At 42.0% G+C, this 18,041-nt stretch overlaps 2 protein-coding genes across 5 annotated transcripts in view; one reads left to right on the forward strand and one right to left on the reverse strand.

The window, feature by feature from the left end:
- The window catches only part of phkb (phosphorylase kinase, beta), a 91,163-nt gene extending 84,027 nt beyond the window's left edge, over positions 1–7,136 (reverse strand). For 2 of the 4 annotated variants that reach the window (XM_041959164.1, XM_041959085.1), the window contains exons 1-3: positions 7,063–7,118; positions 6,119–6,224; positions 4,512–4,598 (exon numbers count right to left, since the gene is read on the reverse strand). In XM_041959164.1, coding sequence (XP_041815098.1) covers positions 4,512–4,598; positions 6,119–6,224; positions 7,063–7,110 — 241 coding nt within the window. In that variant the 5' untranslated portion in view covers positions 7,111–7,118. Of the gene's footprint in view, positions 1–4,511; positions 4,599–6,118; positions 6,225–7,062 lie in introns of all 4 variants that reach the window. The other 2 variants (XM_041959323.1, XM_041959244.1) reach the window with 1 other exon arrangement.
- Positions 7,137–7,456: 320 nt separating this feature from the next.
- The window catches only part of itfg1 (integrin alpha FG-GAP repeat containing 1), a 155,686-nt gene continuing 145,101 nt past the window's right edge, over positions 7,457–18,041 (forward strand). The window contains exons 1-6 of the mRNA XM_041941921.1: positions 7,457–7,867; positions 8,163–8,247; positions 8,439–8,572; positions 9,856–9,913; positions 10,209–10,280; positions 10,410–10,504. Coding sequence (XP_041797855.1) covers positions 7,666–7,867; positions 8,163–8,247; positions 8,439–8,572; positions 9,856–9,913; positions 10,209–10,280; positions 10,410–10,504 — 646 coding nt within the window. The 5' untranslated portion in view covers positions 7,457–7,665. The remainder of the gene's footprint in view (positions 7,868–8,162; positions 8,248–8,438; positions 8,573–9,855; positions 9,914–10,208; positions 10,281–10,409; positions 10,505–18,041) is intronic.

An 18,041-nucleotide genomic window follows, 5' to 3' on the forward strand; every position in this document is an offset into this window, starting at 1 on the left:
TGTTGCAGGTTAAAATGACTGGATTTCTTTATTGAAGAAAATGTAAAGCTTATTAAATCAAATACTTCTGTCTTTACTGGTTACTATGGTAACAGTTTGTATTGTTATTTTAATGTTGTTACTTTATCGGAGACAAAATCCATGACTATTAGGAGATTCACAGTAAGTTTACACTTACTAAAAGAATGAAACAGGTAAAGCAACTTTCATTCTCTTATTTTATTATTAACTGTTTAAGGCTTTACAGTACCGTGTACTGTAAAGCCTGGTGGCAGTGGTCAGTGTGGGAGGAATAAGTCAATGAAATAACGGACTCATTTGACTCGGCCTGAACAGGCTCAACACTGCAAAAGATGAGGAAGGGCAGCGCAGTTAAAAAATAAGATCAATCAAAAGAAACACAAGGAAAGAAAACAGAAGTGAAGAAAATCAGCCCTTATGTTCTTGCAACAAGCTCATAATGACCATAAAAAAAGAGAAGAAAAGAAAAGTGTTTTCTCCTCTCCTTAATCGGTGGAAGCCAGACGACGGAGCGACTGTGCCTTCTGCTTCCAGTATTAGCAGGAAGCTGAGTCGATGGAGTGTGGCCACATCGCCACATAAATAAGAAACCACGGAGAAGAGAGGGAATGAGAGAAGAGGGGGAGAAGGAGAGAGATGACGGAGTGATGAACTATCAGAGATTGAGGGAAAGGTCCCTCGTTCTTGATAACGGAAAACAAGTCCCCTATCACGACGGCATCACAAGTTTTAGACCGCTGGGGGCGGCTTTGCAAAGAAACAGCGAAGAAAGAGAAAAGAGGGAAAATGTAACTGGTTTGATTTGTCACTGTCACCCCAACCTCACCCCTCTCCATCCCCTCTCCTGCCTGAGACTGAAAGAAAGCAGGTATATTGGCAGGCAGGTCTGGGTGCCGCCGATAACAATGTTGGCTTTGTTCCCTGCTAGAATTGGACAAGCGCTTCCAGCCGCCACCCCAACACGCCAATTAAACAGGCCCAATGTTCAACGCCGCGTTTTCGACATACTGCAATCTGGCGGGGGCTTTTCTCTGTAAATCTATGGGCCGATGCTGGAGGCTACGCTGCGCTCACTGATAGCAGCAAATCAGTTCCAACTGAGAGCCACACCTGTTGCATGCCGAGCTCTGCTCATTGTCTTCTGTCATTTTCTAAACATGCGTACACATGCAGCCTAATGAATACCCAGCAATCACAGCACGCACACAAACCGACAGAGGAGCACACGCACGCAAAAGCACAGGCTTTGTCATATCTGCCAGAGGCGTGTTCATGGGAGAAAACGGCGCATCCGGCCGAGACCAGACGCTTCCACGTGTTAACAATCCCCCCGATCCACACCTGGGTGAGAGGCAACACCCTCCGCTTTCCTCGCTTCAGAGCGGAGGATGAAACAACAAGACGCAGGAAAACAGAAGAGCTTCCCGCTGGAAAAAGCTGATGTTTAGACAGTCTTCACTAAATCCACTGCCTGAGCCAAATCCTGACCCAAAGCTGTGATTTGTCTGTCTGTCTCAATAAACTTTGTTTTTCCACTATTCACAGGCCTCATGAAATTCACATCAGCCTGGCATTATTTTTGATGTGTGACAGATACCGTGACTTTAATATCATAAGCAGCAGTCAGCATACAAAGGTTTTCCTCAATATAAAAGTGGCTATATTGTATTTGGGAAACACTGCAAATACTGAGGGAAGGAAGAAATGTAATATTTTTTAGACTGAGACAAGTCTCGGTTACAGGTCGTGTGAGTGATCTAGCCATGGCACCTTCATACACATCATCTGCCGGAGCTCTTCGTTAAAATAACTCTCTGCCTCATCACAGGCACCGACGCAAACAACACGAAGCTACAAGTCAAATATCAAACTTTAACTTCAACTCAACTTCATTCGTTGGGACGTGTTGCTCTACACGATTTCCTCTGATGTTTGTGGAGGTGCTCTTTCTTTTGAGGGGGGCAGGGCCAGGGGTGATGAACTGTGGGGGAAAAGGGGATGAGGTATACAGGATCCTCATGTGAGCAGGGCCCACGAAGACACTAGAGTGAAGAGCCGTGGATTTAGGGAGGGGCCCGCAGAGAATGGTTCCACTATAAAATGCTGCAGGACCCTGGAGTCTAGTTTGAGGGCAGCTTCAGGTGTACTTATGTCAAATTCAAGCTGGAAAGATGCCAGTTTAGGTACCTTTAAATAGTTCAAGGTCACTGCAAGGAGAAAGCCATGCTCCCTGTATTTTGATTTTAAATGTCATCGGCACAGAAGCTCTGGCAAGCTCCAAACAGCCATGACACGTGTGACTGCATGTGTCTTTTTACAGTACTGCATACCAGGAATTATTAATGATGCAAAGTTTTACAGATTTCTACACCATCATACAGCGCAGAGCCGCGGGCAATCCAGACAAACACGGCTCATCAGAAACGTATGATTTATGATATAATTTGCCTCTGTAGGAAGAGTAATGGCAAAGCATTTTAATGCACTAAAAGCTCAAAAATTCCTCCAAAGAGCATGCCAAGATCTCTCTGTTGTATGCTACATTTTTGTTACTTCGACAAGAAGTCCGTGAGAAAAGCCAAGCTTATGTCCACAGTGGCAAAATCACCATTGATCCTTGGGGACAGCATCCTGAGCCGCATTAACAGCCACACACGGCCTGAGGCAACACATGATCCTGCCTTCTGCACGCTGAACTCAACTCTATCTGCTCAGGCGGAGTGGTGAGTTTGGCCTATCCCCTCTGCTGCTCTCTGGCTCTACTTGTATTGATTTTACTGGGGGGGAAAGGAGGGTGAATATAGTTTGTTGTTATAAGGCAAAACAAACACAGCAGACACACTTATCTTCCATACTTACATTCATATTACTTCCCAATACTCCAACACCTACTTTTAATTAATGTGAACTTATGGGCTGTCTTGTCTTACTGTGCCTTTTGGTCCACGTCTCTGATGACCTACTTCCTCTTTTCCTCCAGCCACATCGAATCTAACCGAGGCTTGCAAACTGCTTAATCTGGTGTGGACACAGACCATTCTCACAGCAGACATTTTGACTTGTCAAACACAGGCGTGACGAACGTGATTAATAACGGCTGCATTCAGTTTAGGTGCGGCGGTGCCAGGGCCTTGCTATTGTGCATGATGGCTCACTGGCATGACTTACTGGCACACAGAGGTGGAACAGAACCATTATTAATGCTATCAGTTGAACGTGTGACTTTTATGAAACGAAGAGTCAAAGCCCCTGCCACCAGAAAGGTCTATCACTGAACAAACAGATTTCAGATTTAGTGTTTACCCTTCTGCCAGGCTAATGGTCCACTCGCACAGGGATTTACAGCATGACAGCAATACTTCATTCCAATTTCACTTTTTTAGGAATGGAATCGTCACTTCTACAGCAAAGCTGGTTTCAGTTTGTTTCCATCCAAAGGGCCGATCTGAGGGAAGTCTGAAATCGAGGATGCGATACATTTAGCCGTGTGCTCTGGGAGGTAGCACTGGCTGGCAGGGCGCCGCAGTCACAGCTGCAGGTAATTTAGTAATCAGGACTAATGTGTATTTATCTCTCCTGCGGCGAGGCTGAAGACTCCTGTACTGATTACACATGCCAGAGCATCACCTGCCCTGGGGTGCAGCAGCTATTCAGAAATCCATCACCGCGTTTGTGTCCTTCTTTGGTCCTTAGTAACTAGTGATTTTTTAGTGAACCTTTGGTTGGTGCAGCCAGCTCCTGGGTCTGACTTTGTACCATGACTTGATGACATGTCATGGTGGGATCTTCTCCGTCAGTATCTGGTGTGACCCTGACTGAAGGCGGACAAAGATTCATGGTGTCTCCACCCTCTAGTCCTTTTTGAAAAAAACCCTGACCAACCTGGAAGATTATCTAGTTCAGCAGCTCTTGCATGATCCCTCACTGGCTTCCCACTCACAGATACTACCAGCTGAGCTCAGCTCAGTGCAGTGCCAAGCCAAGCCAGGACACCTTTAAGTGGAATTAAATTTGGGTCAGTGCAAGCTGGCTAAATGTTTTTACATTTGTAACACACAGGGACCCTCATTAGGCCTCTCTTTTATCTTGCCAGCTGAGAACAATTTCTCTCCACACAATGCTGTATATGTGCAAAAACACTACAACCAGGGCTGCAATTTGAGGATATTGGCAATGACAAAATAAGTGCAGCCTTTACAGTCGCATACATTAGCTCAACAATGTGGTAATGCTTTGCGTGGGCAATGTGCTTTCGCAGAGAAAAATTATCGATTCCTGGAACACAGTATCAGGGACAGCTGTTCTGTCCAACCAGAAAGTCTTCAATCAGACATACTGCACTCGGTAAAACTGCCCGTTTAGTGGTTCACAGCAGTGCCATTTGTTTCTGATAGCTTTGTAGTATATATATATATACCTACAGCTCGAACTCTTAGGTGACCCTGCTTCATACTACTGACAGGTTGTGAGTAGTCAAAATGCGTACTTACCAGCATTGTAGTAGCGGTCCAGCTTCTCCCATAGGGGCTCATCCTCACGCTGGAGGATGGACAGCTTGAGGGGTTCATAGATGGAACCTGAGGAAGAACACGTGTTACACTCCAACTTTACTAGTGTTCCACATGGACCTATAACTTTTCTTTTTTTCAAATTTAATGCCTTGATGTTTGACGAATCCTTGAAAATTGCTTTAAAATGGGTCTCAATCCTGTCTGCTCCCACATTAAAATGATTCCTTACTGCACAAACTGGACAAAGGTAAAAGGGTCATGGTGTTTATCTTAGAGCAGCCATGTCCAAACTATTCCATAAAGGGCCGTGTGGCTGCAGGTTTTCGTTCCAACCAAGGAGGAGCGCACCAGGCTGGACTCATTTAATCAGCTGATCTCCCTTTTCAGCTGATAACTAAGGGATCCCTTGATGTTGATTGGTTGGCCTGGTGTGCTCCTCCTTGGTTGGAACGAAAACCTGCAGCCACACGGCCCTTTATGGAATAGTTTGGACATGCCTGTCTTAGAGTTACAGTCTTCAGTTTTTTTTTCAATCTGGAGACACTAGCCTTGCTTCATATATTCTAGTGTGTAGATGAAAAAAGGTCATCAAATTTTCTTATATCCAATTAACAGAACAGAAAATAAGAAGCAGGAAAAAAATAGATGCACGACATTGGTATATTCTGTTTTTCACTGCAACACACAGCATAACAAAGGGCTCAGCACACAAAACAATATTCAGGCCGGGAGCTAAAAATTCAAATGGTTTTGTGGCTCGCCACCACATTTTCTCTCACATTTTCCTCTGAGCTGAGAGAGAGCCGGAGTTTGAGGGAAACCCCTATCTGTTCGACTTTCTCTATTTTCAGACACTTTTCACTTTGCTGAGATTTGCATTTTAATAGGTTCGACCTTGGGTCAATACCACAGGTACTGAAAAATTCACATTCTGGCTGAAATTAGCATAATTTCCATCATCTTAAAAGTTGCAGGGGACAAAGCCAATCCATCTCTTTTAAAGATAACACTTTAAAAGAGCATAGAGGAAGTCCAATATTCCAATTTTAATTTCTCACACGAGATCAGACAAATGTGGGCAGTCATTGTTTGGCCAGTTTTAAACATTCTCATGATTAACTTCAGTGATGCTAACACTATTAAATATGTGGTGCACTATATAACTCTATTCATACTTTACATTTACTTTGTGTCACTTCTGCTTTATGTGAACTGTGGAGGAACAAAAAGATCCATGTTTTGTTTTCTCATTATCACAAATACTAATAATAATTTAGCCTCCTAATCAGGAAATGAAGCAAGCAACATGAAACAATACCTCAAAATCCATCTGTCCACTTCACGATGTCTTTGTTTCGAAACGACGAGAAAATTACTAAATAATAAGCCTGTTTGTGATTTCCAGCAAACAACATATGGAGTGAGCATGTTTTCCTGTGATCATGAAATAATTGTGTTGTGACTGTGAAAAGCTGATCGTATCCACATTACAAATTAGCTGTCCAGTGATCTCTACCCGTGTCCTCTCTGGTCTTCTGTGTGTGGCTGACTGCACTGTCTTCCTCGGATGCGCTGCTACTACTTACCGAGTCTGTGAATTTTCCGATGAGGCCGGGCAACTGCAGCCACTGAACCGGCCATTCTCAAAAGGTGAAATAAAGGCCAATCGTCTCTCTCAGCTAAATCACAAATCTACAGCAATTCACAGGAAGGAGTTAGTAGCACAGAGTTAGATTCGAGTTAGACATGCATGAATCAACAATGAATTACACCTTGGGTGGTGATGATTGTGATTTGGTTTGCTTAGGGATGCAAGTTATTTTAACCCTTGAAAGATATAGAGTCATGATGAATTATGATATGATGGTGATGTAATTATGAGAAAGACTTTAGCAGAATAACAAACTAAACTAGAAGACGGTCATTATTATGTCTACATTACTAGATTAAATCACTTACCAAAAAATAATAATAATAAAGAAATAAATAAAAAATTCCACAACCTTAAAAATTACAGGCAGAATAGCTGACTTTTACAATATCACTCTTATGTGCATTGTGTCTGTTACCCCAGAGAGAGTGTTTAGAAAGACCATCGTGATATATGATGTTTTCTCAGCTCTATCACTGTTCCTAGTCCAGTTATTGTGATGTATTTATCCTTACGTTGCAGAGCAACTCTGAAAGTTTTATAATAGGATCATTTCGTACAAGTGCGAGGCTGCCAGCTTCCACAGGTCCTCTGTTCACACTTCGTGAAGCGCAAACAGTTCAGTTAATTATGGGTGAGATGCAACAGCGAAAGGAGACCTGGTGAGAAGCTCCTAAAATAGCCCCGAAGAGCTGCACATTTACACCTCTGACCTTTCATGCTTGTACCGTCACTGCAGTGGACAAATGACATGGGCAGATCAAGTATGATTTAACCCGTGTTCAGTGGCTTAACAAACAGTCTCACACAAGCACCAGCACGACAGAAACAATCGGGCGAGTCACACTATACGATGTCATGCAAAGCAATAAGTCAGACCTGATCTTTTTGATCGGGCTTTGAATTCCAGGAGTTTCCAGCCGACATCTGCCAGGCTCGCCATGTTTATAGAGTCAAAAGTGCTTTTAAGTTCAAAGATATCCGTTGGTGTCCTTCAAAATAAAGTAGGGGCTTTCAGGCTCCCAATCAGCCATCGTTGTGATCAACACAAATGTAAAAGGTTGATTTTGCGTTTTAATAGACAATTGTACAAAATATTTACGTCAAATCATATTGAGGATTACGTCTTATATTCGTTATGATATGTTCACTTTACGTACTTTCAAGGATTTAGGCATTTATTCTGAAGGTAAGATTCGTTCACTTCCGGTTTAGCCCTTGCTAACTATTTGTAACTTGATACAGCTGTCAACTGTCAAACTACCCGGAAGCACGACACTGGCGTAAACGAGGAAACTGTAATATCGCATTGTTTACCCGTTTTTTAATGATTTTCCTCCACACCGCTCTCATATAATGAAAAATATCAGAGAAGAGGTCTAAATTAAAAATTGACACGTAATGTAATGCGCCATTTAATCAACAGAAGCTGCTATATCACTCTGCCGTAGAGCTGTATGCCGTATTGTAGTTGGTGTTGTTATGAGGAGCTGCACTAGCATAAGGATGTGGATACTTAAATTCAATACTCTGGCATTTTTGTTATTTTTTGTGGGGCAGTACAACACATTTGCTCTTCAGGATGTTACCGCCGACCTTTTCGGTGCCGAAAACTATGGGACGGTGGCAGCGTTTGGAGATTTTTACGCGGACAAACAGACAGACATCTTCATCATAAGAGAGCGTATGCTAATTCATCTCTGCTTTGTCGTGTTAGCGCACTAACCGCTGCAGTAAATAGTGTATAATGTATGAAAAATATCCACTGTTAAGTTTTATTTTAGGTTTCTGATGATAATGGTGGATAAAATTGTACCTTGAGTGAAATTCACTACAGTAATTCCATAGCGTTAATGGTTTGCCTGCTGTGTGTTAACATGGTTCTGTGTTTTCACATCCTTTGCTTTATCACTTATCACCACTGAACATTTGTCGTGGATCATAGATGTTAATGATTCTACGATGACTTCTGTTTCCAGAATCTGAAGTGGTGATATTCTTGGCTGACTCGAAAACACCTTACTTCAAACCCAAAATTCACATCACCAAGGATACTTTTCCAAGGTATGTGTGACTGTCAGTGATGTTTTCGTTTTTCTATCGAACATGCGTGTCGTCATGTTGGTCGGTGCAGAGTAAGTGACTCGGGCTTCAGGGTGGTCATGTTTACTCTGCAGGGGGGAAGAGCTACATTTAAAGAAAGCGGGAGCACCATGTCATTGGCTCTCATTTTAATGGCTCATCTTCCTGTTCAGGGACACCATCATCACCAGTGTGGTTCCTGGAGACTATGATGGAGACTCGCAGATGGATGTCCTTCTTACAGCTCAGCTCTCCAACTCCAAGATGGCAACTGTTTTCATCTTTTGGGGCCACAACCAGACACTAGGTACAGTTCTAACAGTGAGTGGATGCTGGTGGTGGGTGACCAAATCACTGGTTTGCAATCTGAGGCTGATCACTGGGAAAATGTGCATTAAGATAAAGTTGAGTAGACATTTTTTAACAGCAGACGTTATGACTCTGTCAAGGACAGGTGCAACTATAATATCACTAATTGCTACATTGCATTGCTGAAGTTGCTGGAGTGGAGCCATGGCAATGACAGGAGATCATTTCTGTTGTAAGACGGTATATGTATCTGATTCATTTTGGAGGGACAAAGACAGGACCACATTTGAAGTGTAATTTACACAGACTTTTTCACAGTGAACAAAAGAAAATCTGGTGATGCTCATTAAACAACATGTCTGTCAAGTCTAAGAAGCCTGCCTTGCTGTCAAATGCACTGTCAGCACAGCACGAGCACCTTGTGCCTTTTACTTCCTATAAGCCTTTTCCACAGATGGCTTTGACATGTCACATTGGGGAAAGCACAGGTGTAAATAATCAGCTTAATAATGGCTGAATTCCAGGGTGCTAGTACAATACACACTGGCTCACAGTCATGGCTTATTGGAAAACTTGAATAGAACTAAGCCATTGTTATTGTTACTCGTAAACATTTGTTTTTCCTACCTTTCGTACTATGACAAGTCAGAATGTGTGCTGTGAAAAATGCCTAATATCAATTAGTCCACAATGGTGAACATTTACTTGACAACTGAGCGATGATTTTCTGTACTTTAATATATATATATATAATATGTTACTATAGTGTACAGTGATATATCGTTGGTTCCCAAAAGTAAGGCAGCAGTGATTTCAGTCGCTTAAATTGGACTTTCAACAGCATCACAGTGATGTCAAATCATGTGTGCTGCTCCTAGAAGATAAAAGTACTGTTTTTCTTTGGGTGACCCTTCATTACAGTTACAACTTCAAAGGAAATAAGAAATCGTTTATTATGATATTTATGTCTGTGAGCAGACAACATGTGATTAAAACATATACCAAGACAAAAATAGTACTGGTAATAATAATCTGAAGTAATGAGCAGAAACGTATCAGCTGGGTTTTTATGTGAAATATGATATCTAATCTGTACCGTTTGTATGTTTCCATTTAAGAAAAAAGAAAAGAAAGCTGTTATTAAATATGCTTAGTCCCCAACTGAATATTTGCTTGACCTTTGTTCAGACCTGTTGACACTTGAACCAACTTAAATCTGATAGCCTGATTGTCTATGCTGTGTTTTTGTGAGACCAAACATTAACCCTTCATTTTCCACAGATATGAGTGGGTGGCTCATGCTGAACAAGACCTTTGCAGATCAGCCCCTTGTTATGGAGTAAGTATCAATCTGAATGGTGTCAACATGAACTCTACTTTGGTTTTTGCGATGTTGTTCAAGTCAAGTCAGGTTTGACTTCAGTCCAGTATACTCCAACACTGACTATGGCCTCAGAAATTACCTACACCACCTTAAGAGTGTCAACAAATGCTGAACGTGATCAGAGAGCATTTATCAAAGGGCTGTAGTTTTAGTTGGTATGTGTATGGGTTAGTATGTACCTAATAAGCTGTTATGTCAGTGTAAACTTTAATAAAGTGATTTGATTTCAGTGAAAAATATCTTCCCACAGTTTCAATGGTGACATGATCCCAGACATTTTTGGAGTCACCAACTCCACCGAAGTCTGCTATCTCACAAACAGGTAAAGTAATCATTCTCAAACTCTCTTAGAATTCCCCTGTTTTTTACCGATGCGCTCATACCTTGAATTACTTTCTAAAATGCAGAGCTTTAAACTTCCGCTGTTGCCTGTGGTTTCTCTGGCCTTTAGGGTTCCTGTGTGTCAGAATGCACTGAGTTCACCTGTCAAGATGCGCATCCCTCACTCGAACGCTTTCATTGACCTCAACAAGGACTTCACCGCTGGTGAGTCAGTCATGTTTAAGCATGAGAAACAAATGCAAACTGCTTTCAGAGTGCACAGCACACTCTGCAGGGTGTGCAGAGGGTAAGCTATGTGCTCCTATAACCTGTTCAGCCTTTTGGTTTGTGTGGAAAGAAAATTAAGTAATCGGAGCAGGTAAATAGGAGGTTTAAACTGAGTGATCAAGGTTTGATTCAGTTCTTTGTTTAGCTGATGGGCTAAAACTAGTGTAGAGTTTTCTCTGTAAGGGAAGCAGGATGATGAAGTGACTGTAAAAGCTATTCTGCACTTTAATTGAAGGATACGGTTTAAGATAGTATAGGTATATACTAACACTGAATGTGTAAATGAACACAACCTTGCACCTCACATTCTTGGCTACACATTGTGCCGTCGATTCATGACAACTGAGACCTAAATCGCTACCACCTTCTTTTATATTATCGCTCATTCATCCAAAATGGGATTTTACTGTTTCCCTATCAATCAAGTGTATTAATGTGTAACAGAATGCTCAGTATAAAACAAGACGCAACTGAGTTTGAATTGAGAAACTAAAATGGACCAAAGAACAACCAGTGCTGAAATGACAAATCCTTTGGAGAATCTGCACCCTGGGAGGCTGTTTTTGACAAGTGGTGTAATTCTGCACATTTAATTGCATGAGGCCCTCTAGGGACTGACATGCCTTTGGCGCAATTGGCATTTTTGATCATGCATGTCTCCTCTGAAAAGCTATACACCAAGAAGTCTCAAGTGTAATCTGCAATGCAATACTAACATACAAGGCTACAACAATAGTAGCCCATCGGTTCTGAAATGGAAATGTGTCCCTATCCAGACTCAGCGGTGTAATCATACACATGCCTCAGTATTCACATACTAGTATGATAGCTAGGTGGACATGCATGTACTGCATACTCCTTTGTCTGAAGCAACTGGGAAATAGTGGGCCCACCAAATAACAGTTAATAGGCATGCATCAGACATTGCAGAATCAACAGAAGAGGACACTCTGAATGAACATAAGTCATACCAGTTGCATAGCTCTTTTCCACTCTGACAGCTTAATGACTCTTAACCTGATGCTTCCCATAAGCTGAATATTTAAGAACCTGCAAGGCTTTGGTTCTATGTTCCTCATTGTGTTTTGCAAACTAGAACATTTTGGATCTCTGTGATTGAAAAGGTGACATTGTGTTGGATAACAGGACCAACAGAGTCATTTTTATGTGCTTATGTTTGGTAGGCAAGTGCAGTCCAATAATGGAAAAAGTGAAGCTGATTTTCTATCACGTTTACATGGAATGGCTTTGGAACGGAAATGAATAAAATGGAGTAGGAGCAGTAGGAAGGTGGTGGATGGAATGCAGTAGAGAGTGAGTGAGACTGGCACCAGACCAGCTCCCCAGAGCTGGAGCATCCCTCAGGACAGGTCGTTTGCTGGCCCCACTCTCTGTCTTTTCTCTGCCCTTTAACCCCAAACCAGCCCACTGCTCCATCTTCTCCTGGAACAGACGATGGGAGGATTCAGCTGAAGGATGTGGTGGAGAGCAGACTGTCAAATCATTTATGAGCTCTTTTTTTCTTGGAGAAAATAAAATATAGCGATACAGCGGTTAGTTCCTCTGCTCCTCTGTTCTTCTGCTTTAGTGGAAAAAATAGAAGTCGAGTGCAGGTACGGTAGAGACTAAAGCATTACCCATAACACTGGCTGCACATTAAGGCCTAATGGCCTGCATCCTGTTTGGTTTATAATGTACATCACAAAGTCATGGCTTAACACTCCCTTCTTCTCCATCCTAATAAACATATACATGCAACAACTTATACATAGGGCTCAGTATTTAATTGTTTTTTCTCAAATTAATAACACTGGCTTATGTTTGTGTCTATTCAGATGATTAAAAACTTGGAAATTAGTTGAAACTGGAGACATAAAATCCATGAGCTCATCTTCTTTTACAAAAACTGGGTATTTTCTGGTGAAAATCGGTAAGAACTGCAAACGATGAGCCTTAAATAGCCTGTGTGCAGAAGAGGATTACTATATTTTCAGATGCTGCTGTGGCCCTGCTTTATAAATTCTCTCCAGACCAATGCTGACCTCTGTTCTTGGAACAACAATCTCAGAGGATGCACAAATGGTGTAGCTGTAAACTTGAAATTCACAGGCATTGCTTCCTGAAGTACGTTCTCTCTCCAGAGAAAACTCAAGGAATCAGACAAGAGGCCACCAATTTTCAAGTTGACTAAGAGAGAGCGGAATAGCCATTTTCTTCACCAGTGAATGGAGAAATCACCTCGTTCTTGTTTTACAGCATCTCACTCCTGTCCCTCTGCCCACCAAGTGTAGCGCTGTCACTTAGACTTATGGGAGGATTTTTTTTCCTCTGGAAACTAATCCTCGTGTTTAAGGTAATCACAGAGGATTTAGTCATGTCATACTCACTGCAGGTATCTTTTTGTGTTGTGTGGTTTTTATTCCCAGGGCTGTCACAGTTCAGCCAGAGCAGATTTTAATTCATATTTAATCTGTTTAGGGATTACGAGAAAGTCAATAAACTTAATGAAATCCTGGTGGCAATATTTGGTGTTTTGGTTTTACTACAGATTGGATTATGTTGGGGCATCATTGGTTTTTACTATGCTGCAACTCATCAGTCAGTCAGAGTGATGGCCTGCATGTCAGCCTGTGTTTCACTCTCTTGATAGGCTTTGCACAGAGTAAATCACCTCTCACTTCCTTTCCCCTAGCCATATGTACACACACTCACACAACCCCACAAGGACATCATCATAAAACAATCATACAAATCCTTGTGACTTCTTAAGTGTGTTGAGCTGCGCTCAGTTTTCTGGGAGCGAATGTGCTGCAGGAACAACAGTGTGTGACGAGGTTAACCAGTGTTGTACATCTGGTGGATGTTAGACTCTGCGGCTGCCGCTGTCTGTGGGGGCACGCAGATGGAGCGAGGGAGAGGAGAGGAAAGTAGGCAGGAAGTGATGGCGAAATAAAGCTGAGTCGGAGAGGAGAAGTGGTTGGATGAATGCTTTGAAAGAAAAGGATGGTTGGAAAGATAAAGGGCAGAGGAAGGGTGGGTGGAGGATGAGCAAGGCGGTGGCTGAGTCTTTGGCACACTGTCTGCTGTGACCACCTGCTCTTCTAAGCGTTACCGGCTGGAGCATCGCAGTGTGGCTTAAGCAAGCAGAGAGTGAGTTTTAGGCACAATCTGGGTTGTGTCAGTTAGCCTGTCTAAGAGAAATTATAGCTGGAAGCCTTTCAGCTGCCACTGACGTATTTATTGTCTTCATGATATTAAGAACGTGTTAGCCATAGTTACTAAGATTTCTAATATTTTGATGACAGCCTTAATAAATGTTTGTGCAATAATAAAGGAAATGCCGCTCTGTGTAATACTCAGCCTTACCACAAACTAAAGCTTCCAAATGACCATATAGACTTTAGTCAATGTCTCAGTCTCAACTACAAGCGTACTTGATGAGCTTCTCAAAGGTTGCACCCACTGCAGAACTGTTGTATTGTACTGCATTGAATGTAGCTACTAGGGATGGCTGCTGTAATAAATTGGCCACTCAGTATATTTTGCTTAAAAGGAGAGTCCTGTATATATCACTATGTAACTGTTCTCAACATGGATACTTTTTTCATCATGTGTATTAGCATTTATGAAACCCTCTGGAAACCCTCTCACTTGAAACCCTCTGTGTTTCAAGTCCTTCCTGTTTGTTACTGTTTGCCAAAAGTTATTTGAGGCACCTCAAGCCAGAGCTCATAGCGAGTCATATTCCTTAAAATTGTGTAATATTAATGAGAATAAAATGAGGGTATGAATGCACATTAATCTTAATTCATCTTAATTAAGACACACAGAGTTGAGTTACTGTGGGGACCAAGTGTGAAAGACTTGAAAATGCAAATTGGGTAAAAAAGAGAAAATGAAAAAGTTTTTAAAAAACTCATTTGAATTGCACAGAGGCCTCATAAAGGATACGGCAGATACTGGTAGAGGAGAGTAAACTTCATTGTCCCCGGGGGGACATTTGTCTTGCGCACGATGTTACAGTCCATTGCTTCACATAGAAAACCGGTGGGGCACAAAGTTTCTGTGTAAAATTCAGACTACTCTTTTTTTGGTCCTTTAGCTAATGGGGAATTACAGGTCTAAGTGTTGACCATCTTAATATGTTTGCATGAAATGACTGTACAGGGAAGAACCCTAACCAGATCTACTAATCAGCAGTCGATCACAGGACAAAGTGAAATAACACAAGGTAGCACTAGAGAATAAGACTAATAAGCAATCTTTATAATGGGAATGCTGTTAAATGGACACAGTCTTAATAGGACACCTTGCCGATCATCATTTTGAACAAGGTTTTCACGTTGGGACGCCCTAAGTGTCCCCTCTCTCACCTACCGGCACAGTAATTCAGCGAGGTATTTTGTTAGTTTGGTCCACAGGGGATGAGGGCCATTTCAGGGCCGTGTCACGACTCCAATCTCAGTCTAGTGTCATAGCTGTAAACAGTCTCATGGTAGTGTATTGGCTGACCTCACTACATCAGCACTGCCAGCAAAAAAAAAAAAAAAAAAAAAAAGAGTCTGGAATTGTTTCCTGGCCGGTGTCAAGGCCTCATTTAGGCCGCTTATTGGACTCTCCAGCCAACCACACTGGCTCCGACATGCTGCATATGGCTCGTAATCTCTTTTGTTACTATCATCCTCCTCCAGCCAGTGTTTCTAACAGCAACGCATTCATAACAGCTTTGTGTTCATGCTCTTTTGTTTCCTGGTTATTTTCTCTCCGTCCTCACACATTGAGGGATTTCAGGTCTCTTTAAGGAAGTTTTTTTTCTTACTTCAGTAATATATACACAGTGTCAGAAAGTGAGGGAAGACAAGACAGGAAAGGATTGGCTAAAATATAACATAAGACAAGACACACAGATACGCTGGGATGTTCTTCAGTAAGACCAAACCATGTCTTCAACATTTTGGCCCAGTGACCTCTAGCTGGTCTCATAGCCAGTTGTGTGCAGTTTATTGTTCTCTTTGCAACACAAAAGCGAAGAACAGCGTGCGTTGAGCTGGCTTTGTAGATGTAGTTGTTTTGTTCTAGTTACTTCTCACCACAGTGACAACTAATTAGCAGGAAAACGGCCTTTGCTTGACAGCCAGACGGTTCAGATATATACAGTGGACGGCTGATGTGCTTCAACAGCCCTCAAAGCTTCTGTAATCTTCAAAGTTAAATGACCACAGGAGATGTCCTTATCATTTGAATGGCACATACAGAGTATTTGCCCCTATAAGATCTGTCTCCAGTACAAGATCATGGTAACCTGCAGGGGCCATATCACATCATGTCAATTCAGAAAGAGCACCACCAGGCAGGAAGCTATCAGGAGCATGATAAGAACTTGTTTGAGGGGGAAACGGTAGTAATTGCAAAGTAATTATCCATGCCATTTTGAGAAAAACCACGCACAAAGACAGCAATACTGGCATAAGGATCCATTGCTAGGCAACGGGCATGGTAATGCTCTGTGCAGCATCCAATTAAACTAGCTCTGTGTTGGAGTGGCTGCTGCTGATTGTCTGACTAATAATGTGGTGGTGAGGGGGGGGAGAACAGATTTGCCACCTAACAAGAGTGGCCAAGAAGAAGAATTGATTATACAGGGATTAAGTTAACATTTGGATGACAATGATGAGTGAGACATTTTTAATAGCTGTTTTGGTAATCGGGACATTATCACAGATAGACACATTCACCCTATGAGGAAGACTATCACAGGAATTTTGAATAATAGTAAAGGCAATTCCTTTCTCTAGTAATATTAATAATAGTCATACTGTTGCTTCCCTACTCTCTGTCTGTCTCGGTTAACTGTGAGTTTTCAGCATATATTTCTGTTCCGTTTATTCAGTAATCCAAGGGGAGCTCTCGTGTACAAGCCCACAGTAGTCTGGGGTTAAATTGAATGATATGACATGCTGCTACAGTAACAGGGTCATAAATAACGCCCCATGAGACAGACAACCTGATTCACTGCTACAGAATATTCAGGGCCTTATGGAATGAGACTCTTGATCAAATAACTGTATTACATACTTGTGCAGCTGTCTCACAGAAGAAACAAAGATATGTCAATAATAGCGTTTATGTTGTGTGATTAGATCACAGATAATATCTTAGGTGACTGACTGTTGGCCCGTCTGATTTGTGAAAGTACTCTGGCCATGTCAAACTGACAACACAATGACAGTGTTTCCCCATCCACACAAATTTAGCCACTTGGACAAGCATTTGAAATGCTCAGTTTGCAGAAAAGCTGGCATAGTGTGGATTTAAGGACAAAACAAAGCAGAATTGATTTGGCCTTTGTTTCAAGTATCTAAACAACTGCCTCATGCTTTCCTTCTTCAGTAAATCAGAGAGGAACTTATCCCAGTGCTAAACCCTCGGCGCCCACATGTAGCCCACATCTTCATTAACACATCACTTGCATTCACTGCTGTTCCTCACATTCTAATTTCCCCATTTTAGAGAGACTTGGAGTGAGCTCACAGGCATGTTAGCAGCGCCTGGTGCGATGAGCCAGCCCTTTGAGGTGTGTCGTTTGTAGCATCTCCGCCTCCAGGAAAGCTGGCGCTGCGTCAGTCAGGCAAAAGAGACACTGTGTTTATTTTGGTAAGCACAGGTGTTTTTGTAGATAAATGAATAATAGGACTAAATGAAGCAGAGCATTTCCTCTCTGATACGCGCACAGCACTGTGACCATAGCCTGAGGTTACACTGTCTCCCTACGTTCTGTCCCAGAATAGACTCCCTTGTCTGGAAGAACTGCATGGACATGCACAAAGGGCAGTTCTAAACACTGGTGTGAGTCACCTGCTGAGCTATTTGTAAAAAGAAATCATCTCTGATTTTTCAGTGTCAAAGAGTCCAACCAATCACATACTGTAATCACAAACTAACTAACAAACAGCCACGCTGGTGGAGTGACTCTATAGATTGCAGTGTCAGTCTGTCTGTTGGTCAGTTCACCACTGAAGTCCCGACTTTTGAATGGATTGCCATGACATTTACAGATATTCGTTGTCCCCAGAGGATGAATCCTGCTTACTTCAGTGATCCTGTGGAATGTCATCTGGCAGTTAGCTGTTTAAAAGGTTTATTTATCCAGTAAAACAGAACATGTACTTGATGGATCAGTTCAAAACTTGGTACAGGCATTGATTGTTCCCAGAGGATGTATCCCAATACTTCGGTTTATGTCCAGATACCTGCAAACCGAATGCCATTCCCATCAGCCTCAGCTGTACTTTGTGTTTAGCGCTAATTAGAAAAATTTAACATGCTAAAACAACAAATTAAGATGGTGAACTTGGTAAACATTATACAGTACCTGCTGTACAGCATTTTGCATGGCTTTTATGAGCATGTTAGCATGCTGACAGTTACCTTAAAGTGCTTCTGTGAATAACTACAGCCTGTAGACCCTTGGGGT

The sequence above is a fragment of the Chelmon rostratus genome, chromosome 1 (genome assembly GCF_017976325.1).
Source record: "Chelmon rostratus isolate fCheRos1 chromosome 1, fCheRos1.pri, whole genome shotgun sequence".
In the NCBI taxonomy this organism is placed as follows: domain Eukaryota; kingdom Metazoa; phylum Chordata; class Actinopteri; order Chaetodontiformes; family Chaetodontidae; genus Chelmon; species Chelmon rostratus.